This window comes from Staurois parvus, unplaced genomic scaffold (genome assembly GCF_062004578.1).
Source record: "Staurois parvus isolate SC_StPar_1 unplaced genomic scaffold, SC_StPar_1.0 ptg000688l, whole genome shotgun sequence".
Taxonomy (NCBI): Eukaryota; Metazoa; Chordata; class Amphibia; order Anura; family Ranidae; genus Staurois; species Staurois parvus.
The window spans coordinates 474,542-501,524 of NW_028318484.1; the positions used below are offsets into that span (position 1 = coordinate 474,542).

The following is a 26,983-nucleotide window of genomic DNA, read 5'->3' on the forward strand; positions in this document are numbered from 1 at the left end:
GTACTTTCCTAACTGCTAATCTTCTTTGACTAATAATTCCATTTATAAATGCTTTCATTTTTGCTTTTTGGTATCTCGTATATCAGTGATTATTTTTATGTGCAACTTATGACAAGAATTATGTGGCTTTTTTCATGTAACTCATGTCTATTTCAAACATTAACAACACAGACTCTTAGCTTTTGCATCTTACACAAGAATACATTCTGTATATACATTTTTAAAAGGAAATGCAATCACTTCTGCGATCATAAAACTAATGTTTCTATCACAGTGTTACTTAGCTGCTATTTTGCTAGTATACTGTAGTAATGAAATATCTGATATTTTATGTAGTTCTATACCAAAGTAACTGATGTTTTATATATTTCTAAACCAGATTCCCTGACCCAAAAAGTACAGAATTCCTATATACTTACAATGTAGAGAGCCTGAAATTCCCAAGGAATTACAATCTCAATTTTCTGTAAACTAAGGTTTTGTGCACCTTCCACAAACAATTTTATTTCTTCTCCAATCAGTTTTGCTGCAGTTTCTTCCGGAAACTTCAGTTTAAATCCAGGTCCTATAGCTGACATTGTAATTGAACTCCAATTTTTAGATTTACAAGTCTCAAGCATGTTCTTAACTCCTTTCTTCAAAGCCTAAAAAAAGCAGAAGCAAATTTAGATTGTAGAAATAAACTTTTCATTTAATGGTTAGAATTGTATCAATGAAATGAGATGTGCAGAACATACATCCCAACTTTCAGATAACAGAAAAGGGAACACCTATCAGCAAGAAGTTTGTAAGCAGAGGAAACACCCCTGCAGCATCCCCATTACATGGAGAAAACATAATACACAAAAATGATTGGTTAAACACAAAAGTTATTTTTTGTACCAATTCTATTTCTTTATACTGGCTTTTGAAATGTAAAAATGCAGGAATTGGATGAAAGGTTTAGCACTGTAAAACACTATATCATAACTTCCTCATTATATATAGATACTAAATATACATCAGACAAAAGTGAGGGACAAATGAGGAAGAAAGAGGTCCAAGCTCTCCAAATCAGGGACAGTTGGGAGCTATGCAATCATTGTACAGTACACGTTCTTTGATCTCCCACCTGACAGTGTGGAATTCCTACAGTCCAACAATGACTTTATCAGAGTCAGATTTGTAGTAGCAGTAAATCAAGGACACTGACAGGTAAGCATTATACTTTTAAAAAAAGCTACCTGTAATCCGACCTCAAGCTTTGTGCATACTTCTGGGAAACAGAGCCAATTACAAGAAAAGGAAGGTAAAGAATCTATAAAAACAAGTCTACAGTCTGAGTACACCCATTATACTTCCATGAAAGACAAATTTTACATTTGCCACTATAGAACATCTTGGCTGATTGCAGAGTGAAAAGAGAATTTAAAACATATTTTTTAAAAACCTAGTAAATGCTATGACATTTTAAATTATAGCCTGTTCAGCTATTATATATACCATACATTTTTATAAATTGGAAACCAAAGCTGCATCCCTGGTGTCATGGATGAGGATATGGAAAACATTCCCTTTGAGTGGGCTAGCTTCTAATAGGACATGGAAGAACTTTTGCTGGCTTATAAATTAGAAGAGCAGGGTTCAAAGTAGCACTATGACATCAGTGAGCAGACTTCTGATCTGCAAAAACCTAGGGATCTCTTTATCAATGTTTTCACCCAAGAAGACACCAATTTCACTTTTTCAGTTATAAAAATGGGTGAATCTTTGGTTAATGGCATGTGAATCTGGAGAGAAGACAATTATAAATAGACCCCCTATTAATAATTCTCCACTGCAAAATAGAATACAACTCCTTACTGGTCTGGTGAGTGGAGTACTATTTTCACTCTCTTGTAGACCTTGGGCCACCAAAGAATTTTGTACATCCTACACACCTTTTTGAGTTGTCAGTTGCCTAGTGTTAGGCTGTGTTTGGTTCCATCTGCTGGCCTCCACATCATGACTATGTCCTATGAGGCATTAGACTTTCATTGACAATAGCTGCATGCTCCACTATGGTTCTTGCTGTGGGGCCCTTGGACCTCAGCAACCAGTAGTGAGAGTTGGCACATTGTTTTGTAAAGGAGTAATAACAGCCATTTCTACTACAGCATAGGTCTTCAATCTCATCTGTAGCATGTTCAGTGTCTGAACATCATTTTCTCTACTTTGCGTACAGACTTTGACAATCTTTTCTAGCATTCCATATACTGAAAATTGTGTGTCGATTTGGTGATTTCAGGGGCTGCAAAGGGCCCTATGTCTCACTACTTGACAACCACCACATAAGAACTTCTGAGCTGCCAAATAAAATCTTTTATAATGCATACAATGCAATTCTACAGTTCTCAAAACTGGGTGCTGCTCCTTTAAATGTCACTGGCAACCTGCAACAAAGACCATGCTGTCTCTCCAGGCCAAGTGGATTCAAATACTGTCCACATCCTACACCATTTGTTGGAGTTTTGCTTCAAACAGTGAGAAAATAAGTCAGTCCATTCATTAGATTTCATGGAGAGTATACTTATCCAGCAAAGTCAGTTGGATGAGCTCTGGGTTCAGTCCAAACCCTGACTCAGACTAAGCTTAGGCTACAGAGGTTTGTCGAACAGCCAAATTACAGGAGTGAAACAGCAAAAAGTGATACAATGAGTGCAGTATTACTACTGCTGCTAAATGTGACAGCTTCTTGCTCAGTGTGAATCTAAGTCAACCTTAGGGTCTCTGCTGTTACACCTATGTCCCCCATTCGTTGTAGGGTGCAGGTCAGGCTAGGAGTCCACCCTGACTCCATATACAGTTGTGACCAAAATTATTCAACCCCCACTGAAATTGAGTGTTTTGGCCAGTTTGACATTGCTTTTGATCATTCAGTCATCTTGCTTACATTTACATTAAAGAGGCACTTGTAGGTCAGACAAATATAACATAACAGTTATAATGAAATAACCACAAATGTCTTTTCTGTGCTCACAGCATTATCAGTTTTATTCAACCCCCAAGTGACATTCAATCTTAGTACTTAGTACAGCATCCTTTTACAGTTATAACAGCTTTTAAACGTGAAGCATAGCTTGACACAAGTGTCTTGCAGCGATCTACGGGTATCTTCGCCCATTCTTCATGGGCAAAGGCCTCCAGTTCAGTCACATTCTTAGGCTTGCGCACTGCAACTGCTTTCTTTAAGTCCCACCAGAGGTTCTCAATCGGATTTAAGTCTGGTGACTGCGATGGCCACTCCAAAATGTTCCAGCCTTTCCTCTGCAACCATGCTCTAGTGGACTTGGAGGTATGCTTGGGATCATTGTCCTGTTGAAAGGTCCAACGTCTCCCAAGCCTCAGGTGTGTGACGGACTGCATCACGTTTCCATCCAATATCTCCTGGTACTGAAGAGAATTCATGGTACCTTGCACACGCTGAAGCTTCCCTGTACCTGCAGAAGCAAAACAGCCCCAAAGCATGATTGACCCTCCACCATGCTTCACAGTAGGCAAGGTGTTCTTTTCATCATAGGCCTTGTTCTTCCTCCTCCAAACATAGCGTTGATCCATGGGCCCAAACAGTTCTAATTTTGTTTCATCAGTCCACAGAACACTATCCCACAACTTTTGTGGTTTGTCCACATGGCTTTTGGCATACTGCAGTCGACTCTTCTTATTCTTTGGAGACAGCAAGGGGGTACGCCTGGGAGTTCTGGCACGGAGGCCTTCATTACGCAGTGTGCGTCTTATTGTCTGGGCTGAAACTTCTGTACCCACATCTGACAAATCTTTTCTCAGTTCCTCAGCAGTCACACGGGGACTTCTCTCCACTCTACGCTTCAGGTAGCGCACAGCAGTCGAAGTCAGCATCTTCTTTCTGCCACGACCAGGTAGCGTTTCAACAGTGCCCTTTGCCTTGAATTTGCGAATGATGCTTCCTAAGGTGTCTCTTGGTATGTTTAACATCTTTGCAATCTTCTTATAGCCATTGCCCTTCCTGTGAAGAGAAATCACCTCTTCTCTTGTCTTCCTGGACCATTCTCTTGCCTTCACCATGTTTGTAACCACACCAGTAAATGTCTAGAAGGAGCTGAGTATCACAGTCATTTTAAAGCTGCCTAATTGGTGCTTATTATGCTTGATTGCTGCTCGGTGACATCCACAGGTGTTTTCAATACCTGATGGAAAGCACCTGTATGAACCTCTGTTCTTCAGAGTGGTAGTCTTTAAGGGGTTGAATAATTGTGGCAATGAAGAAACCACATAAGAACCATTTACTACTGTATTACATAAACAATTGATGTCATTTTAGTTGCATTTGGGTAGTTACAACGTCCTTGTAGGATTTGATTCTGAATACAATTCCAAATGTACACTATAGTCCCTAAACCCCTTTACAGCATTGGGGGTTGAATAATTTTGGTCACAACTGTAATCTCCAGAACAAGGAGAAAAAAATCTCAGCCACCACTTACCATACAAGCCTGGAGTGTGGTAGGTGATAAAAGCCTCAGCCTAACTCCACCCTGGCCACCCCCCTCCCCCCGCTCAGGGCTACTGCTTGCTTGGGAGCCAGCAGACAATAACTTTCTAGCAACCAGTGACTTATCCCTGCTCATCTCATTGAGCTGTAAGCTGACGGGTGAGTGTAAACAAAGGGTGACAATAAAAAGAAATGACATAGGGTCCCCCTTCAAAATTAATACCAGATTCTTCAGGTCCGGTATGGTTTTTAACTCTTTCCCGCCGGATCTATTGTATGATGATGGCCAAGCGGAAACCCTATTATCCTGGGAGGATGTCAGATGATGTCCCCTCAGGATTGTGCCTCGTGTGTGCCCCACGGGCTGTGCTCAGTACAATCTGTCACTGGCTGTGTCCACGTAACACGACTGATGACAGATCACTACACCAGCCCGCTGCCAGTGTCATGTGATTGCTGTGACCAATCACAGTAGATTACATGCCAGTTGTAAACAATGGCTTCCTTACATGCCATTCACTGCTTACAACTGTGCTGCGAGTTGTGATTGGTCACAGTGATGACATGTACAGACTGGGCCAATCACAGCCCATCTGTAGCATGTGATCAGCTATGGCCAATGACAGCTGATCACAACAAAAACTACTGAATGAATCATTTATGTTTTATTCAGTAAAAATGCTTGCTTATACCAATGTAACTTGTTGGTATAAGCAATCATAATTTGTAAAAAACAAAATCCTGATCACTTGCCCAGAGTATTAAAATGTTACTACAGTAACATTGTATTGCTCTGGTCACAGGAGTAGAAAAAAGGAATAGCAAAAAAATAAAAAAAAAGTAATAAATAACGTTTTTTTAAATGTTAACATTTTTTTAAAAATTATAATTTTATTTATTACACAGTCACCAGTCAGTGTCCCTGATCACCGCCACTCCAGTTATACGGTGATGCTGTACTGCATTGGTGATAGCATGTAAAAAAAAAAAATTATCAAAATATTTTTTTCATTTCATTTTCCACAAAATTATGACAACTTAAAAAAAAACTCACCATGCTTCTTACTAAATACTGTACCTTAGACTGTTTTCTTTCCAAAAAGCAATAATTTTGGGGGTATTTGTACTGTCCTGGTGTTTTTGGCCATCAGTACATCAGGATTTATAAATTTTTAGATATATACCATAGTTTGCGGAATATTTATTTGCAAAATGTTATAACAAAAATGAAGAAAAATGTTTTTTTTTTTCCAAAATTGTTGGTCTTTTTCATTTATAGCACAAAGTATAAAAAAAACCCAGTGGTGATTAAATACCACCAAAAGAAATCTCTATTTGTGCGAAAAAGAATTCTAAAAATTTCATATGGGTACAGTGTTGCATGACCGCACAATTATTATTTAAAGTGCAACATCGCTGACAGGTAAAAATTGGCCTGGGCAGGAAGGGGGTAAAAGTGCCCATAGGCAAGTGGTTATGGGAGACTCCAAGCATAAAAAGCATTGGATCCCCCAAATCCATACTTATCTGAGCATGCAGCCAGGCATGTTAGGAGAAGGGATAGACCCCCCCAGCCATACCAGGCTACATGCCCCCAACATATGGAGGGTACCTTGCCAAATATGACCCCCCACCGTCCCCAAGCATATTGTCCCCAGGTTTTTTGAGAGTTCCTAAGCAGGTGGGTTATCGGCATTTGGAAGTCCCTTTAAACATAAAGAGGCCCTGATATACTGCCCCCCTACATGAATGGGTTAGTATCCCTACTCATTCACAAAATATGTGAACATGACCAAATGAACCAATGAAATGTTATTTCCAAACATCAAGAATATGGGTCTGATAAGTATTTTTTAAGGGGATCCCCAAGCCATTTTTCATGTGTGTGTGGTCCCCCCATAACATCTATACTAGGATAATGTAGGATAAGTGCCTGCTATAGATTAATTTCCACCAGAATGAAATAAACAAGAGCTGTTGTTTTATTGGAAATTTAAATTTAATTGTTGTTTTATCAATGTCAATTTTGTTGTGGTAGGTTGTACAGATGCAGTACTTCACATGCAGGTTCAGGACATCCCCTAGGCATGTTATTTAGAGGAATTTTTCCATTTTAATGTTGCACTTATTAAAATTGATTATTTCTCCCAAAAAAGTTTTAAAAAGTTTGTTTTGGCACATTCCCAAGGCAATACCCAGCCCCTCCATTATGACATTTGTTTGACATTCCCTTGCCTATTAATCTAGATTAAAAAGTGTCCATAAATGATTTCTAGGATTCAGCTCCAATTGACTTTAATGGAGTTAGAATTCGGCACCCAAACTTCAGTAATATTCAGTAAACCTTCCCCGAACCGAACCCAGGTACTTTGGCTCATCAGTAAAGCTAGAACAGCAATTTGTTTCCTATGAGGTGGTATTTCCACACAACTCCATAATGTTGTCATGGGTGTTTGCCAGCTCTCTGGCCTGTTTTGCTGCATAGATAATCTTTCCACCTGTATAATAGATTCCATTTGGAATCTCAACATCTTTAAATGATGTATTATACATGCCAGATGTTCAATTACTAGCCCAAATATTGGAGACGAATAGGACATTCTTTTCATGTGCCATTCTTGTTTTTAATGGTTCTAGGAATCTTCGCACCAGTTTTAGTCTTAGCAGAGAAATTTTTAATTTGCAGAATCCATTTGGAAAATAATGTTTTAAGTGTGTCTTTTAATAAAATATATTTAGAAAAGAACCTCTCCAGCAATATGGAGTGGAATTTCCTGATGTTGATTGCATGAATGGCTGGCCAACAATTAAAGTCTGCAGGTAGCTTTAATGCAAGGTATGGTGGCAGCCACAGCATACTGTATGTACAATTGGCCTAGGGGAGTAAGAGGAGGCATTTTGGTGTGAAATATAATCATTTGTGCCAGCTGAGCTGCATAAAAATATTTAACCAACTCTGGAACTCCCAGGCCACCTCATTTTCCTTTTGAAATTCTTTGAAATCAGGCATTCCTAATATCACTGAAATAGTGCAAAATAGGTACAAAATTCTTGGAAAAATGGTAATTTTAGTGCAGCCTGCCAAACCATGATTAGTATTCCATTTTTCCATATCAGCAGAAAGCTTCCTAAATGGTGGGGGATTGTTTTTTTTTTAATATAAAGTGTGCAAGAAGGGAGTTAGGAACATTTCCAGATAAGGAAGGGCCTCAGTTTGTCATTTTAAAGGCATAGGTTAATTTAAAGGCATGGACTGTGTGGTTATCCAAGGACATATTCAACACCTGAAATTTCGGTTCACTCTGAGGCAGGGGCGGACCAGGGGCGGACTGACCATTTGGAAACTCGGGCACTGTCCGAGGGCCCGGGGTCAGTAGGGGGCCCCATGAGATGCTCCTGGTACCTTTTTCATAGGTTTTTTTAGTTTGTGCAAGGACACAGGGGCCCCATGATCCCCTATTGCCCGGGGGCCCCATGAGTTGTCAGTCCGCCCCTGGGGCGGACTTACCATTCGAACACTCGGGTACTGCCTGAGGGCACAGGGTCAGTAGGGGGCCCCATGAGATGCCCCTGGTACCTTTCATTGGCTTTTTCATAGGTTTTTTTGGGTGTTGGTGAGGACACAGGGGTCCCATGATCCCCTATTGCCCAGGGGCCCCATGAGTTGTCAGTCCGCCCCTGCTCTGAGGCTGGAAAGGAGGGAAAAAGGCCTCAGGAGTGCATAAAGATTCAGAATGGAAGTAATTGGGAAAGATAGCATCATGAGCATATCATCCGGGAAAAGGGAACATTTATGTTCCCTGTCCCTGCAGTATATTCCCTGTATATTGGTGCAGTCTCTAATTTTGATAGTCGGGGGCTCGATGGCAAAGATGAACAATAGTGGGGACAAAGTGCATCCCTGACGTGTGCCCCTATAAATATGCAAAAGGAACTTCAAAAACCATGGGCCATAGTCATACAGTTCCAGAACATAAGAGGTAGTCCCATGAAGGCCTCATGTACATCCATGCGTGGTAACAAGTCCCTGCAGACCCCCCTCGCATTCCAGCCCTACCTGCGCTGCCATTAGCGGCCACGGCTGTCAATCACTAGGTCCCGGCCGGGGATTACCCGCCGGCGCCCGGTGATTACCGAAGATCTCCAATGGGGAGGAGGGCTGCTTTTGTTTACTAACAGTCCTCCTCCCAGTCTGCTCGAGCAGTGTACTTACAGTGATACACCAACACACCGCCCCACAGTAAAACACTCCAAGCACACAGTTAACCCTTTGATCGCCCCTTATGTTAACCCCTTCCTGCCCAGTGCCATTAGTACAGTGTCAGTGCTTTTTATTAGCACTGATCACTGTATTGGTGTCACTGGGGATGTAAGTGACACCAAGTCAGTTCCCCCCAGTGTCAATGTCTGCTGCAGTCCTACTATAAGTCGCTGATTGCCGCCATTACTGGTAAAAATAAAAAAAAATTAAAAATCCCAGTATATATATTGACATTTGCAAACGCTATAACTTTCACGTAAACCAATTAATGTACATGTATTGGGATTATTTTTAGCAAAGACATGTAGCAGAATACATTTTGGTGTAATTTATGCCGAAATGTGATTTTTAAAAAAAATTTTACTGGACATAGCAAAAAGTCATAAATATTGTTTTTTTTCTCAAAATTGTCAGTCCTTTTTTTTATTGTGCAAAAATAATAAAACGCACAGGCGATCGAATACCACCAAAAGAAAGCTCAATTTGTGGGGAAAAAGGACATAAATTTAATTTGGGTGCAGAGTTGCATGACCGCGCAATTCTCAGTTAAAGGAACGCAAAAAATGGCCTTGGCAGGAAGAGGGGTAAATCCTCAAGAGGACAAGTGGTTAACATATCTATATATCTTTATACAATAAAAGGTTATTATTCACCAATTTTTTCTAGAAGGGAGTGAATGGGTGAGCCTCTTTCTTCTAGTGTAGTGTTGTAGCCTTCCTCGCATAGAACAGAAGACTGACAAATGTCCTCCCTGCCACTGTAGGAATTAGAGTCTCCACCAAACCCAATAGGCTGACTTCCACAACCATGGGCATAGGGGTTAATGACACAGTAATAATGATGGATAGCACCCTAGTTCAGAACCAACTAATGACTGGGTAAGACCAGAAAATGAGAGGAATCTCCCAGAGATTGGCCACATTCCCAGCATTCAGAGGGTGTCAGGGATCTCGGCTGCACACGGGTATGCGCATGCGCAGATCGCCGATGTGCACTAGCTGGCGAGCACTGGGGCTTGGGCGATGGCAGCCGCGCATGCGCACTCGCAATCGCGGACGCACGCCTGGCACCAATGAGCGCACAGGGCACCCTATTTAAGCCAGCCCTGTGCATCTCCAAATTGCCTTATGGTCTTGTTTCTGTGTTCCTGATTGCTCTGTATATCTGATTGCCTTGTTTCCGACCCAGCCTGATCCTGATACTGTTGTCCTCTCCTGCACTGACCCTTGGCCCGTCCTGACTATTCTTTGCCTGATCCTGATTGCCTGACCTCCTGTTGCTGAACCCGGCCTGTGACCTGTTTATTCTCTGCCTGCTGCTCTGTACTGTCTGCTCTGCTGTTACCAACCCGACCTGTCTGACTACGTTATACTTCTTCACATCTGGCTCTTACCTGCTTTATGCCATTGGCGGCTGCCTTTACCACAGCTGGTGTGACTCGGGGGGTCGCCACCTGGTCTCAGGCTGCTTTAAGTTCATCCCCACCATCAGGGGCTCTGGTGAACCAGCAGACTGAGGCTTAGACTCAGCGCCCTGAAGGACTTCGGCCAGTGGGTCGCTAGAGGCTACCACCAGTTGGCTCCTGACAGAGGGCAAAGAGTTGTTCATTTTATTCAGTTAGGAAGGAGCAAAGTAGGCCCTATGTACTATCCTATATTGTATGAGTCTGTCTCACAAGGTGACTAGTGTGCGGAAGGGAAAGTCCCAGACATCATCCCAGTCATCTTCGTCTAAGTGTTGAATGTCACTCTGCCACTTGGCCCTAAAATTATCTAGGGTAGGTTGGGATATTGAGAGCAGATGAGCATACAGGCAGGAGGTAGGTTTTTCTGCACAGTCAGTCAAAGTGCAGTATTAGATGTGACCGCTCGTTTTGGAAACTTTTTGCACCCAAGGCCAGCTCTCCAAGTTCTGATGGTAGTAAGCTTGGGCAGGGTGAGCAGATATGGGGCCTTTGGGCCATGCAACAAGAGGAGCTGCAGAGCCTTGAGGGAGGAGACTACTGCCGCTTCCAACATGGTGGGGGTGTTAGTGAGGTTAGGGCAAAACCACCAAACTGTGATGACTAGCTGGGTGACCAAAAAATTTTTGTGACTGTCGGGAATTGCCAGACCCCCTTGGGTAGAAGGGTGCATTAGTGTAGACAACTTGTACCTCAGGGATTGAGGACCCCACAAAAAAGAAGAAAAAAATTTAATTTGGTCGATCAAAAAAGGATTTTGGAATACAGGAGGGGGAATGGCAAAAAAGATCAGTAAACTAAGCTGTCAAGTAAGATAGGGTAGGCACAGTGACAAGAGTGTGATGACAAGGAGCTGGTATACTTGCTGGTAATAGGTAATGAGGCAGCAGAAGGCCTAGTGGTGGATGGCATTTAGCAGGAGTACAGCCAGTCAGACGCTGCTTCAGAAGTGTCAAAGTATCTGATACGATCGGCATCCACAACTCAGAGCTTTCTGGGATACAGAAGGCTGATTTTAATGTCCCTGTCTCACAGGTGTTTTTGGGTGGTGCTCCTGGTGTTTGTGGGCAGGAGCAACCCTGTGAGCCGTTAGACCACAAAGGTGGGTGGCATGTTGGTAATATTGAATAATTGAGGAGTAGCTGTTCCACAAACTCGGCAAGTCTACTCCCCTCTGCCTTCTCTGGAAGTCCAAGTATGTTTCTTCACAGCCTATTTTCTGTATCAATGGCTTTTTCTTATCGGGCTTTGACCTGGAGTTGAAGAGCATGTAGATCCCTAGAATCGGTTCACACCATGTCCTCCAGCCCTAAAACCCGATTCTCCACCTCCGACAACCGGGAGCAGAACTTATCCATGTCATGCATGATAAGGCTGATATCTGTGGCCAAGAAATCAGTCTTGGCTGTGAGAGTCTCCTTACATGCCGTTATGGCTGCCAGAATATCCGTCGTGGACTGGGATGCCTCCACTTTGTCAGCTGTGGATGTCTGCATGTTGACAGATATGGTGCTGTCCAGACAAGACATGCTGTGGGCAAGATGGCTGCTGAAGAAGGGCAAGGAGTGTCAGGCTGGAAAGAGCAGAGTGCAACTTTGGGGAAGCCACTGAGAGGCTTGTGTCATTAGGTAAGGAGGCATTTAAGTGACATGAAGAGGGTTGCGGTTTGATCCATATATCAGAAAGGGACAATCACACTAGGGCATGATCTGACCAGGGTGTAGTAAGATTTTTACAGAGGCAATAAATGGTAGCAGAGGGGTAAGCATAAAAATATTGTCAATGAGACACATGTACCATGTATATGTGAGTAAAAAGTATAATCCCTTGTCCAGGGGTTATGTTCTCGACAGGTATTGATCAGACCATATTGACGTAATAACTTCACCATTTTTCAGCTCTGTTTCAGAATGTTTTTTAGAATGGATTTATGGGAATTGGACTTGTCTAACATTTGATCAAGTGGAATTTTTCTATCTCCCCCTAAGACCACGTGGCCCAATGCCTGTGGCAGCCAAACATTTAGCATATTATTAAAGAATTCCACTTGTCCAGTATTCAGGGCATAATAGATCAAGGTGACTGGTTGTTCGTTAATCTTAACCGCCACTATGAGATATTTACCCTCTTTATCCTTTATCACCTTAGAGGGCATGAAGGTGCAAATCTTCCTTTCTTTTTCTCCGTGCCACTGGACAAGTAGAAGGTAGGATATTTTGCACTGAGATATTTTGAGGCGGAGTCCCGTGAGAAATGGATTTCCTGTAAGGGTAAAATATCTTTCCTCTCTTAAAGTAGTTTTGAAAGGCTTTCGTTCTTTTTGAAGGGAAATTAAAACCTTTGCACATTGAGTCAGAAGAGAATATTTAATGGAGAGCTGGACTGTGTTGATGCAGAGCCATCTCTCGCTGTCTCTGTTTCTTCCAGCGCCATCTTAGTGAGCAAGGCTGTGTTGGGGAGGGGCATGCTGGGCGTGAATAGTTTACCAGCTGGTGAGGCTTTTTTTTTGGTTGACCCTGCTGTCCTGAGATGCATCCTGGCTGCAGGGAGCGTGGTGGGTGAGGGGGGCTCCAGTGCTGCCTATTGTAGCTGTGATAAGCCGGTAGTGAGCGGAGCCCATTCAGCTCATGACCAACTCTGGGGCTGTGCACATGCACACTTTTAGTTTAATATATATTTAGACAAAAATGTAAGCACTAGGCTTGGCTCTTTATATTCTGTCAAGTAGTGCTCACTGTCACAATCATGCTCACAGGGAGAGGCACAGTTCTCCATTTTGCTCCAGGTTTCTGCATTGTGGAATTTCTCTTAAATCGTGCATATAAGAGGCAGACACAGGATCTCCCTGTTGTAAGAAGGCTTCATGTATCTCCTCATTCCCCCTCCCTCAGGAATGCAACCAGCGTATGATGCTGAGCCCTGCCTAACAATTCTTTGCCAAATAAGGCTTGGCTTGTTCAAGGCAGCACTGGAAAGCGATTCACACATGGACCTCAGCAGCCAGATAGCTGTAAGCTTCCCTGCTGTGAAAGGTAAACAAAGGCCTGACAGGGAGACTGAAAGCATGTCATATGATCTGACCTGTCCTGGTGTGTCACCAGGCAGACAAACATGTGTCCTAGGCAGTGACAGCACACCTGGATTGCAAGTGCAAGGGGCCTCATTGGAGTTGATCAGTGGGTCTCTGAGAGGGGGCTGCGGCCTTCAGCTCCAATCACCTCTGCTTTCCATTCCAGTACAGGAGCTGCTGGCAAGGCCTATGAGAGATGGTGTCAGAGTTCAGGAAAACCCGTGCTGTTCATGAGTTGGACGGCAGGATGTATCCTTCCCCCATGCCTTCAGCCAACCTCATCTGACAGGAGGTACAGACTGAACGGGCCAAAGATACAGAGGGAATGGTGCCGTCAGGTACCTAGGGGTCAGCTAGAGTCTGGACATCCCCGGTAGTCTCGGTCCCCAAACAGGATCAGGTGACCAGACTTTGTGAGGACCTTGGAAAACTGAGCGCCAGCCCTATGGTTGTGGCCTACCCCATGCCTAGGAGCCATGAGGTAATGAAGCATCGGGAAGGGGCCCACTGTCTAACCATCATGGACCTAAGCAGAGGGTCTGGGCCACCATCTCTAACCCAGGAGGCTCACGAGTCAGCCTTCACCAGTCCTTGTGGCTTGCCTGAATTTCCCGGAAAGCTACTTGGGGTTGAGAACGCACCAACCACCTCCCCAAGGGTCAGGAATGTCCTACAATGTGGAATGGAACGGGGTGCAGTTGCCCACTTTAGGGGCCTTGTGGTGTTCGGCCCTGTCTGGGGAGAGCAACCTGGGCCCCTGTCACTAGTCAGGAGCAAACTGCCTAGTGCCTAGTCTGACAGTTGAGAATGGTAACTGTCAGAGGGGCATGTCAGTGGTTCAGTTTTGGGAACCACCGGTAGGAAGAGACCCTGTCAGGAATGGACTCAGCACTGGTGGTGGGACTCACCTGCCGCGTGGGCTGCAGTACCAGCGCTGACCAGTGGGTGCTCTCAGCAGCCAGAAGCTCACTCCTACAGTCAGCCAACACCTGGGGCTGATTGCAGGAGGTGTATTTAAGGAATGACCAGGCCTGTGATCAGGGCCTTGGTGTATGTTTCCCATGAGCCCCTGTACCTGGTATCCTGTGTTCCTGGTTATCTGCCTAGTTGCTGACCCTGCTTTGATCCTGACCTCTGCTGACCGTCTCCTGGCTTGCCTGACCATCCTTCTGCCTGATCCTCTGTACCGCGCTGCCCGTGAGTTACTGAACCCGGCTTGTGACCCTGACTATTCTCTGCCTGCTCCTCCGGTACCTCACTGCCCGCACGTTGCTGACCTGGCCTGCCTGACTACGCCTGACGCTACCCAGACGATCCATCCCGCATGGAACCAGTCACTACTGTGCAAACCTGCCAGCCCCTTCACATCAGGCTTTCCCCCGGTACATACCCTTGGCGGACCCCTCTACCACAGTTGGGTGCACTCAGGGGCCGCGACCTGGTCTCAGTCCTGCGCCAAGTCCATCCCCACCATAAGGGGCACTGGTGAAAAGGCAGACTGGGGCTTAGACTCCGCGTCCTGGGGAATCCTGTTCTCTGGGTCACTAGAGATCCCGCTGGGCGGTGCCTGAAAGTACCTTATGGCCCGCCTGACCATTCCACCTCTCCAGCCCTGACTATGCCTGTGTTCCTGAAGCCTGCTACTTCCCTGTGTCAGTCCACACATTTCTGGTCACACCCGGATCCCTAACAGACCCCCAGAGGTCTGGGAATGGGGAGACTGAGGCAGTTATGGCCTGGCCGACTCCCCAGGTTAAGAAGCAGGTTACGTCAGTCTTGGATGCAGCTGGCGACGGTAAGACGCCTGGGTGCAACTATCATTGCTCAGCTGGACCCGTGACTGACCTAGCAGACAGGAAACTGACGGAATTGGTGTCCTGGATGCTAGCAGGTAAAGAGGACTGTTCATCTTGGACAAAGGTACCTGTGGATTTCCAGAACTTGCCTGTCCGGTTCCGGTGCACACAGCCGCCACTACCTTCGGGTCAGATGTAGTCCTGGTTCCGAGGAAGGAGACGGGAGAGGGAAAGCTCACTCTCTACCTCGACAAAAAGCTACATCTCAATATGTTAGCAGATGACATCCCTGAGCCGAAGTGTTTTGTGAACAGGTGGGCACCCCGACAGTCACCACAATGTCTGGATAGTCACAGCCGACTGGTGCTCCCCCGTGACTACTCACTTGGTCGGCACAACGGAAGGAACCTGGTTCTCCCGCAGTGCAATGGCACCCTGTCAACCCAAGGTAAACCTCTGGGCAGAGGTCGGTTGCATCAGGAGGGCAATTGTAGTCCCCTCCCATACAACCACCTGAGGGGGGAGGTGTCACAATCATGCCCACAGGGAGAGGCACAGTTCTCCATTTTGCTCCAGGTTTCTGCATTGTGGTATTTCTCTTAAACTAATATGCAGTCACTTGGGAGGGGGAGGGGGAGGTGTAGGATCATGCATATAAGAGGCAGGCACAGGATCTCCCTGTCATAAGAAGGCTTCATGTATCTCCTCATTCCCCCTCCCTCAGGAATGCAACCAGCGTATGATGCTGAGCCCTGCCTAACAATTCTTTGCCAAATAAGGCTTGGCTTGTTCATTGTGGGCAGAGATTTTGAGTAGAGAAAAGAAGTGTTATCTTTTGTGTTCAGTCAGAAAAGTGAGGACTGTCGGCTCTGTACCATCTAGCTGACCAAGAGTCTTGTTGGACCATCGCAACTAAGTGCAAGACCAGAAATCCCTTTTTTAGGTCATCAGACTGGAAACTGCTTAACCCCAGGCATTTATTTGGCAAGTACTTATTTACCTAAACTTCTTTCTGTTATCTGTTTGCTGTGCTGTTGTGCTCTGTATATGTATATATATATATATATATCTTAGTTGCATCTTTTTCTGTAAATATCTTTATTGCACCCGTTTGACCTTTTAGTAATAAATCTTTCTTTCTGAAAGTGTTGAACTGTTTCTATACCTCTGTATTGCAATTTACGAATTCCTGCCTCTAAAGAGACGCTACTGTGCAGACGATTATCTCAACCATTATAGTGTTTTAGCGGATATCGCCAAGTTTCCTCTTTCTCTGTACAAAAAGGAGGTGGTGGCAGTGTGAAGGGTTAATTGTGTAATTAACCTGACCCAGTAACAAACGCTCAGGCTGCCGGTACATCGATTGTGGTCCATTAATTGGAAAATCGTTGTGCAGGGTGCAGCTGGGTGTGGCATTGTTATGCACGTGACAGTGCGGTTTTAGATTGGCTAGTCCTTCGGTCACGTGTTTGGTGAGAAGGTGTCAGGGGTTGGGTGTTCTGCGACGATACGCTCTAGCCAGCGGGCAGTGGGACTTGGGCGATCGTGGCAGCGGTGACGGATGCGCACTCGCGATAACGGACACGCGCCTGGCACCAATGACAGCGCAGGGCGCTCTATTTAAACAGGACATGAGGTATGTGCAATTGCCGTTTGGTCTTATTGTCCTGTTCCTGTGATCTGATTTGTGACGTTTCCGGTTGCCAACCTTTGCTTGATCCTGACCCTGCTGATTGTCTCCTGCTTCACCCCTGGCTTGACCTGACCACTCTCCTGCCTGATCCTCCGGTACCTCGCTGCCCGTTAGTTGCTGAACCCGGCTCGTGACCCTTACCATTCTCTGCCTGCTCCTCTGGTACCTCGCTGCCCGCACGTTGCTGACCCGGCCTGCCTGACTACGCCTTACGTTACGCTGACTGTCCATCCATCCATCCCGCACGGATCAGTCCCTGCTGCCAGGCCTACCAGCCTCTTCATATCAGGCTCTACTCCCGCAACACCTCTGATGGTACTCTATCCTCGGACATACTCAGGGGGGGCGACCTGGTCTCAGTCTGCTCCAAGTCCATCCCCTCCATCAGGGGCCCTGGTGAATAAGCAGATTGGGACTTAGACTCCACGCCCTGAGGAACCCCGCACTGTGGGTTGCTAGAGATACCGCCAGGCGGTGTCTGACAGTACCAAACGGCCAGATGTCGGAGCCTGGAAGAGGACCATCCCCGTTGGAGGACATATGCCAGCACTTGGCGGCGCTAACCCAGGTGGTAAAGACTCTGCAGGAGGGTTATACCCATTTGGAAAGACGAATTCAGACGCTAACTACGTCCGCCTCTGCACCCCCGGACTCGGGGCCTTTGTCTTCGGCCGTAGGTCCCCCAGAAGCACCTGCCGGAGCAGCGGCCTCTATGCCTTTACCGGAACCTCGTGTGCCGATACCGGAACGGTTCAATGGGGACCGCACAAAGTTCAGGGCCTTCCGCAATGCCTGCCAGATTTATTTCAGCTTACAGCTGCTGACCTTTTCCACGGAATCCATGAATGTGGGATTCGTTATATCGCTGCTTGGGCCTACCATCTACTGGAGACCCGTCAACCACAGTTGGAGACTGTATTGATCTTCTTTGAAGCTATTGCACTTCTCTATGACGACATGCAGCAGACAGCGTCGGCCAAATTGGCCCTACAAACACTCCGACAGGGTCGCTGGGCAGCCGAAGAATATGCTGCGGAGTTCAGACGCTGGATAGGGGACACGCAGTGGAACGATGCTGCCCTGCACCACCAGTTCCACATAGGATTGTCTGAGCCATCAAAGGACGAACTAGCCAGAGTGGGCACACCAGCCAAACTGGAGGACCTCATCACTCTGGCTATCCAGATTGACCGACGGTTGCGGGAACGCAGGATGGAAAGGTCCGGCCAGGGTCAGAGACCTACGTGGGTGTTACCCCGCGTCCCAGTCCAGGACGCCCTGCCAGCTGGAAATCGATACCCGGAGACAGCAGACACGCCTGAACCCATGCAAGTGGGGTTAACTCGTCCTTCATTGACGTTTAAGGAACGCCAGAGACGTCGGCTCAACAATCTCTGCCTGTATTGTGGGGAAGCGGGCCATGTGGTACGTTCCTGCCCAGCGAAACTAAGTAAGTGTGCATCTGTGTTTTCTGCCGCATCTCCCACTTATGTTAATAGTTCTAACTATTTAGCAGTGCCTATCTCTTTCCAGCTTCCCGGAAGGACCGTGTCAGCGACGGCAATTGTTGATTCAGGAGCCTGTAGCTGCTTTGTAGACCTAGGTTTTGCAGCACAGCAACAGATCCCCCTACAAACCAGAGAATGTGAATTGAACATCTTTTTGGCTGATGGGTCCCGAATCAAGTCAGGGGTGGTAGACCGGAAGACCCCACCTCTCTGTGCAACGGTGGCTGGTCACCATCAAGAGTTCCTCCGTTTAGATGCTATCGCATCCCTTCTGTTCCCAATTATTCTGGGGCTTCCTTGGCTACGGGCACACGACCCCCAGATTAATTGGAGAACCGGTACCATTAAGTTCAGTTCCCCCTACTGTCAGGAGCATTGCTGTCCCCAGGCTCCTTTAGCTTCACGCTCTCTGTTATGCTTGGACACTGATGCAGAACTGACGCAAGTCATTCCCCCGGCCTACCACAGCTACTTTGACGTATTCAGTAAGCGAGGAGCGGACAACCTTCCCCCACATAAGACCTATGACTGCCCCATTGACCTGCTGCCGGGGTCTGGGTGCCCTTCGAGCAAATTTTTCCCCTATCGGAGCGAGAGTTAGGGGTACTTAAAGAATATATCGATGAGAAACTCCAGAAGGGTTTTATCCACCCTTCTACGTCTCTGGCCGGGGCAGGAATTTTCTTTGTTGAGAAGAAATCCCTAAGGCCCTGTGTGGATTACAGGGAGCTAAATAAAATTACGATAAAGAACCGTTACCCGCTCCCCTTGGTACCAGAATTATTTCAGAGGCTCAGGACAGCATCCATCTTTACGAAATTGGATTTAAGGGGGGCTTACAATTTAGTCCACATTCAGGAGGGAGATGAGTGGAAGACAGCCTTCCGTACCAGGTTTGGGCATTTTGAGTAATTGGTCATGCCCTTCGGCCTATGCAATGCCCCAGCCACCTTTCAACACTTCATTAATGATGTGTTCAGAGATATTTTGGATGTTTTTGTGGTCATCTATTTAGATGACATCCTGATTTTCTCCGTGTCCCTGGAGGAGCATAGAGGTCATGTTAGGAGCGTGTTGGGACGACTCCGTCAACATGGGCTGTACGCAAAGGCAGATAAATGCAGCTTTGAACAACGCAGCATTCCTTCCTGGGGCTAATCATCTCCACTATGGGAGTAGCCATGGATCCCCAAAAGATCTCTGCTATTATGGAATGGCCGGTACCGGCTGATAAGAAGGGTGTGCAGCGATTCATTGGCTTCGCCAATTTTTACAGAAAGTTCATTAACAACTTTTCGGGCCTCGTATCCCCCATCACCCAACTCACCAGACAAGGGGTGCATTTTAGGTGGACACCTGAGGCACAGATGGCCTTCGAGTCCTTGAAGAGGCTGTTCACCGAGGCCCCCATACTGAGCCACCCAGATTCCTCGTTACCCTACATCCTGGAGGTTGACGCGTCCGAGAACACGGTAGGGGCTGTGGTTTCCCAGAGGAAGGGTGTCAAGGAACTGATGCACCCTGTGGCCTTCTTCTCCAGAAAACTCTCGTCTGCAGAGAGGAATTACGACACTGGGGACCGGGAACTTCTGGCCATCAAGGCAGCATTGGAGGAGTCAGGCTAGATGGGCACTCTTTTTCTCGAGGTTTGTGTTCCATATCACAAACAGGCCGGGATCAAAGAACACAAAACCCCACGGGCTCTCGCGCATGTTTGAAGATCCTGAGGAGACCCACAAACCGGACACCATCCTGTCTACAGAGAATTTCCTTGCTCTACAGACCGAGCTACGGTCCCAACTACAGGCTGCATCCGTGGGAATGCCAAGTCCACCCGGGGTTTCTTTACAAGACAAGGAAGGACTCTTGTGGAAGGAGGGACGGATCATGGTTCCCGAAGAAACCCGTACCGCAGTCTTGGGCTATTGCCATGATCACCCTCTGGCTGGCCACTTTGGGGTACGGAAGACCTTGGAACTGCTGCAACGGGTGTTCTGATGGCCAAGTATGGCCAAAGATTGTGAAGCGTATGTGAAGTCCTGTGCGATCTGCCAGAGGAACAAGCCCACCAGGAGCAAGGCCTGGGGTCTGCTACGACCCTTACCAATACCTAATAGGCCATGGGAAATGATTTCCATCGACTTCATCGTGGAGCTCCCACCATCCCAAGATCACACTGCCATTTTTGTGGTTGTGGACCAGCTGTCCAAGATGGCCCATTTCCTGCCTCTGAGAAACATGCCATCGGCTGCGGAAACAGCACAAGTCTTTGTGAGGGAAGTGGTAAGACTTCATGGGGTCCCAAAGGACATTGTCTCAGATAGAGGGGTCCAGTTCACTTCACAATTCTGGAGAGCACTATGCGAGACCCTGGGAATCAAACTATCCTTATCGGCATATCACACACAGACCAACGGGGAGACAGAACGCACAAACCAGACTCTGGAGCAGTATCTCAGGTGCTACACCTCCTTCCTTCAGGATGATTGGCTGACTCTCCTGCCACTGGCTGAATTAGCATACAACAATGCGAATCACTCTGCTACCTAACAATCTCCGTTCTTCGCCAGTTACGGGTTCCATCCCACATTTCTACCCGACACGATTCCAGAAAGTCCAGTGCCAGCTACACAGGATATGTTACAGTTTTTCTCAGCAAACAACAAAGTCTTACAAGAAGCTATCACAAGGGCCCAGGAAGATAATAAAAAGGCCTTCGACAAGAGGAGGAGAGGTGAACTCATTCTGCACCCTGGGGACCAGGTCTGGCTGGCCACAACGAATCTGAAAATGTCTTGCCCATCAAGAAAACTGGGACCAATACTCATGGGTCCATTCAGGGTGAAACGAAAGATTAATGAGGTGGCATACGAACTCGTACTTCCCGAATCCTTTAAAATACACCTGGTCTTTCACATGTCCTTGTTGAAACCCGCAGCACTGGATCCATTCCCGGACCGGAGGTCTAGACCTCCGAAAGCCATAAACATTGATGAGGAGGAGGAATTTGAGGTTGAAGTGATTCTGGATTGTAGGAAGAGGAGAGGCCAGACTCAATTCCTCATTAAATGGAAAGGTTACGACCCGGAGGAAAACTCATGGGAACCAGCCCAGAATATCCATGCCTCTAAATTAATTTGGGATATTTTCAATAATCGCCCACACAGGAGAGAGCAATTGGGCATCCAGCGGCTGCCCATGGGGGGGGCAATCTCAGGGGTCGGGTGTTCTGCCACGATACGCCGGGCGGCGCATGCGCAGAACACCGACATGCTCTAGCCAGCGGGCACCGAGACCTGGTCGATCGCAGCAGCGGCGATGGCCGCGCATGCGCAATCGCGGACACGCGCCTGGCACCAATGACAGCGCAGGGCGCGCTATTTAAACAGGACAGGAGGTATGTACAATTGCCGTTTGGTCTTATTGTCTTGTTCCTGTGATCTGATTTGTGAAGTTTGCTGTTGCCGACCTCTGCTTGATCCTGACCCTGCTGATTGTCTCCTGCTTCACCCCTGGCTTGACCTGACCACTCTCCTGCCTGATCCTCTGGTACCTCACTGCCTGTTGGTTGCTGAACGCGGCTCGTGACCCTGACCTTTCTCTGCCTGCTCCTCTGGTACCTCGCTACCCGCACGTTGCTGACCCGGCCTGCCTGACTACGCCTTACGTTACGCTGACTGTCCATCCATCTCACACGGATCAGTCCCTGCTGCCAGGCCTACAAGCCTCTTCACGTCAGGCTCTACTCCCACAACACCTCTGACGGTACTCTCTACCACTGCCGGACGTACTCAGGGGTCGCGACCTGGTCTCAGTCTGCTCCAAGTCCATCCCCACCATCAGGGTCCCTGGTGAATAAGCAGATTGGGACTTAGACTCCGCGCCCCGAGGAACCCCGCGCTGTGGGTTGCTAGAGATACAGCCAGGCGGTGTCTGACAGAAGGGCTGGGTGTCTGATGCCGTGACCGTCACACTCACAACATAAACGGCAGCAAGGACTTTTTTTCTTTTCTCTCCTGAGATGAACAGCGGCAAGGAGAAAGGAGGTTGGACAGCACCCTGATTGGCTGTTACTACAGCTGTAGAGAACCTTCCCCTAGCAGCCCTAGGAAAGGAGAACTTCTGATTGCCTACCGGGGCCAGCCTGGCCCCTGGTTGACTGCTGGCCATTTTTAGCCCTGCCCATCACTGAGAGAAGGGACCGATCCATGTGGGACCTGGTAAGAGAGGTCTGGGACCCAAGAGAAGAGCTTTTGGTGCCCAGAGAGTGTGTGAGAGAGTAGTGAATTTATTTTTCTTTTCCTATATGCTTGAGAGAGCAAACAGCTGTTTTCTAGGCTGTGTGCTAGTGAACTCAGAACTACATGTAGACTGCAGTGAACCTAAGAGCTGGTATAGAGCAGGGGCGGACTGACAACTCATGGGGCCCCCGGGCAAAAGGGGATCATGGGGCCCGTGTCCTCGCCCACACTCAAACCACACCCAAAAAGCCTATGAAAGGTACCAGGAACATCTCATGGGGCCCCCTACTAACCCCGGGCCCTCGGGCAGTGCCCAAGTTCCCCAATGGTCAGTCCGCCCCTGGTATAGAGGGTTCTGGGACTAAGTACGGTCTGCTACTGCACTAAGCTGTAGGAGGAAAGCTGCAAGTGGACTTTGCTACCTAGAGCCAAGGCAGAGAGAGGGACTGGACTGTCTGTTGTGAGCTGCTGATCACTTGCTACTGCCAGAGAATCTGTTCTGCCAGAAGAGATGTGCTATGCTGCATCTGAATTCCAAGCTAAACTGTGTGCAGGAGTCAGGCTGCAGGCTATTGACTGTGCTATTGTTCCAGAGTGTTTCAGCAATCCCAGCTCAGGGTTCCAGCTACCACAGCCTGTTACAGCTTCAGAGAACTGGCTCAAGAGGAAATACCCTTTCGCTGGCCACTGAGGTGCTGCTCAGGACCAGAACCATCATCAGTTGTGAGAAGTCTCTGGCCACCATGTTGTTTAACTGAGTGCTCCAACCTAAGGACCCCATCGCCAGCAGACTCTCTACATTGTCCCAGTGGTTAGGCAGGGCATATCTGAAGTAGGTTGAAGGTAGGCTGTATTGCTATTGTAAATGCCATCTTTAGTAATCTACTGCGTTGAATTTTTATTAATCTGCATGACAAGCCAGTATCACTCTCCTGTACCTGCCTTTTGCACGTTTTTGCACCTGTTGCTTTCCAGGTGGATGTGATAAACTAACAGAGACATGCTGTGAATTGTGTTGCTTAACAAGGTGCCTACATTTCTCAATTGTAAATGGTTAACCCATTCAGTTCTATAGCGTTTCCATTTAATAAAGCTCATTTAAACTTTTAAGGTGTGTCTGCGTTCTTTGATCCAGGTAAGGGTATTCTTGGATCCAGGTAAGGGTGGATCATCACAGGTGCAGGACAGAAGAGACCCAATAAATTAAGCAGGTTGTCCAGACGCTCTACACAGCTAAACAATCTATGAATGTGGTGGTTGCATTTGTTTTCTTTTTTTAAGTTAGGTACATATTATGCAAGTATAGAAAATACAATGTTTTGTGGACTGAACTAAAAGCTCAAACAATGTTATTAGCCTTTCCAGTAATCTTATCTGAACTACAAAAACATATCTCTCATGTAATAAAGATAAGAAGAGGGGGAGGTGTTTGTAGTCCAACTCATTAGAGCAGCTTAGGATGTCAATGTGCTCCTCCATTGATACAGCACAGGGAGTGAGCTCTCTAGTAATTTTACCGTTTTCCATTAAATAAATACATTTTGGGTTGTTGTAATTTTACTAGATGTCTGAAATAATATTAGTGGTTATGCCAATATGTGGCATCATGTTAACAGTTACTGGAACCAAGAATTCAAGATTTACAGTAATATTACAATGATCATATTTGCAGAGCTTACCGCAATTGATGATGATCCACCTGGCCCATCCCATGGGAGGCAGGCAATGAAGATTACAATATTACAGTCTAGTAGGTAGTTGTCTCCAGGAATTGGTAGTGGGAAAATGCTTCCAGGTTCGAAAGTTTTTTGAGCAGCCATAAATAGATTTTTGAACCGATCACCTCCCTTCTTTTTCAGATTTTCAGTAACATTCAAAGCTTCAAGAACCGGATTTTTAGATAGTAAAGGAGCAACCAGCACATCAGCCTGAAAATCAAATACAAAGGATCTACAAATATTGTCATCTTCAATGGAATGTACAGTAACTAATCATAAATAATTCTGGATTAAAGTGACTCTAAAGGCTTTTACTATCATGCATTCTATGTATGATGGTTAAAACCTTCAACATGCAGCTCTCCTACCTCCCTCTGAAGCCCCCCTAATACTTACTGAAGCCCAATCGCGATCCAGCTCTGTGCACCAGAACAACTGCTCTCTCGGGTCTCTACCTCCTCATTGGCTCAGACACAGCAGCGGGAGCCATTGGCTGCTGTCAATCCCAGCGAATGAGAAGAGATTGGGGCCAAGCTGTGGACACACAGAGTGGGGCTTGAGAGCAAGCTTGCATTAGTGTCCCTAGATCAAATCGCTTGCTATGGGGGCACTAAGCAGGAGAGAGGAGCCAGGAGCGCTGGTGGGGGACCTGACAAGAGGAGGATTGGGGTTGATCTGTGCAAAACCATTGCTCAGAGCAGATAAGTATGATAAATTACCTTTAATATCACTTTATGCTAATGACATTATTGAAAGCTAATCTGCAAAACAAAGGGGAGGTTTTTGATTTGCATATGATATCAATTCAAACATCTTACAAGTTAAAAATAAGGTACCAAAACATTTAACCCATTTTAATCCTTAGTTAAGCTTAGTCAGCCTTATCTAATTGATCCCCTCTTTCTTTCCTTAGCTATTAATTTTTTGTGTTTTATTATTGCTATTTTTTGAACCATTAGTACTTTTTTGGTTTTCTTTTTTTTGTTAAAAAAAATGGTCTTCCTCTTGATATGATTGTGTATATATGGAGGTTTTATATTCGTTTTTTTTTTTCTTCTATTGGTTGTCGTGGATTGTCTTTTTTCAACCTATGTAACTATGCAGTGTTTTGTACCAAAAGCTTAATGTTATTGTCACTATGAATGGGACAAAATATAGAACATAATTCATACATACTTTCTATGTACAGTAACACTATATTTTAAATCACAACCTCTATAGGTGGCATAGAAAATAAAATCATTTTTGCAAGGCAATATTGACAAAAGAAATAGAGAAATATTTGTGCCCCAAATAACTGTGTGTGTGTGTGTATATATATATATATATATATATATATATATACCTTGTCACTTGTCACTATATATATACCTTGTCACTTAACTTATATATATATATATATATATATATATATATATATATATATATATATATATATATATATATATATATATATATATTAACCTAAGTGACAAACAGGCTCATAACAGAAGTTTAAAAAAACATATCTTTTCTATATAAAGGATGTGACTGCTTAAGTGGCTAAAGAAAATTTATTAGCAGAGCAAAATCAAGGCTGCCATTGCCAAACTCTCCTTCTGAAAATGCTAGTTGCATGGCTGTAATACTGATCCTCTTACTCAATAGGCTAAGTCACTGGTCTGGAACAACTATGCATATAAGGCCATTTTCTTTATATGAATACCTGTTACAGATCAGTGACTCAGGAAGTATTAAAAATAAAGTATAGGGATAACAAGCAGCCAACTAATATTTTACTTTCGGAAGTCTGCAATGGCAGGCCCTGTATTTTTCCCATGACAGATTTCCTATAAAGAAGAGAACTTTATCATGATGTGTGGCTGGTACTTATCCCTGCATTCTCTAACATTTCTCAGCCGATAAGCTTAATCATAGAGGATACTACTCCTATAAATATGCAAATCCGCTTTTCTTTTGGATTATACTGAGCATAATGAAGATGCTATTATACATTATCCTCTTACTGATCCTGGGTGAAAAAACAGCCAGCACACCCCACCTTTTTTCCATACAAATAAATAATGTCAGTTTACAAGATGTGTTGTAGGGGCACTTACTGTGCCTCCAATATGCATGAAAAGGGTAACAAGGTTGCATACCACCCAACAGTTCCGGACTGGGTGGGACTTTCCCACATTTTCACCTTTGAACTCAGTCCCGGTGTACAGGGGCTTTGTCCAGCATTATTCTATCTATTCTTTATATGCTAACTTCCAGCCGAACAGCACCTGCAGCAGTGTGAACATCTAGCACAGCCAGGGATTGGCGGGCAAGCCAGCGGGGCTTGCAGCCACAGTGAGAGAGAGCATGCAGCTGCCAACTCCAACCTGTGATGTAGGGGATGGGCGGGGCCGATATCCGTTTCAGGGGCTCTGTCCCCTTTGTCAAGAAAGCATTGCACAGACAAACAGCTGGCATTTATACATTGCTGGCCAGGGAAGATGGCGACAAGGGGCAGTACCAATTGGAACTACTGCATGTGCACCTGCAGCGGTGTATAATATACCTGAATTATACATCGTTGCGGGTGCACATGTAGAAATTTCAATTAGTCCTGTCCCTTGCCACCTTTTCCCAGTTGGCACTGTATAAATGTTGGCTGTTTCACTATGAACGGGTTGTTTTTAAAAGAGGGTGGAGCCCCTGAAATGCATGTAGGCCCTGCCTATCCCCAACATCACAGGTTGGACTTGACTCTCTCAT

General features: G+C 45.9%; 1 protein-coding gene across 2 annotated transcripts in view; it reads right to left on the reverse strand.

Moving 5' to 3' along the window:
* The window catches only part of LOC149447415 (protein mono-ADP-ribosyltransferase PARP14-like), a 152,037-nt gene that overhangs the window by 100,827 nt on the left and 24,227 nt on the right, over positions 1 to 26,983 (reverse strand). For both annotated transcript variants that reach the window (XM_089652607.1, XM_089652606.1), the window contains exons 5-6: positions 24,200 to 24,448; positions 420 to 644 (exon numbers count right to left, since the gene is read on the reverse strand). In XM_089652607.1, coding sequence (XP_089508733.1) covers positions 420 to 644; positions 24,200 to 24,448 — 474 coding nt within the window. The remainder of the gene's footprint in view (positions 1 to 419; positions 645 to 24,199; positions 24,449 to 26,983) is intronic.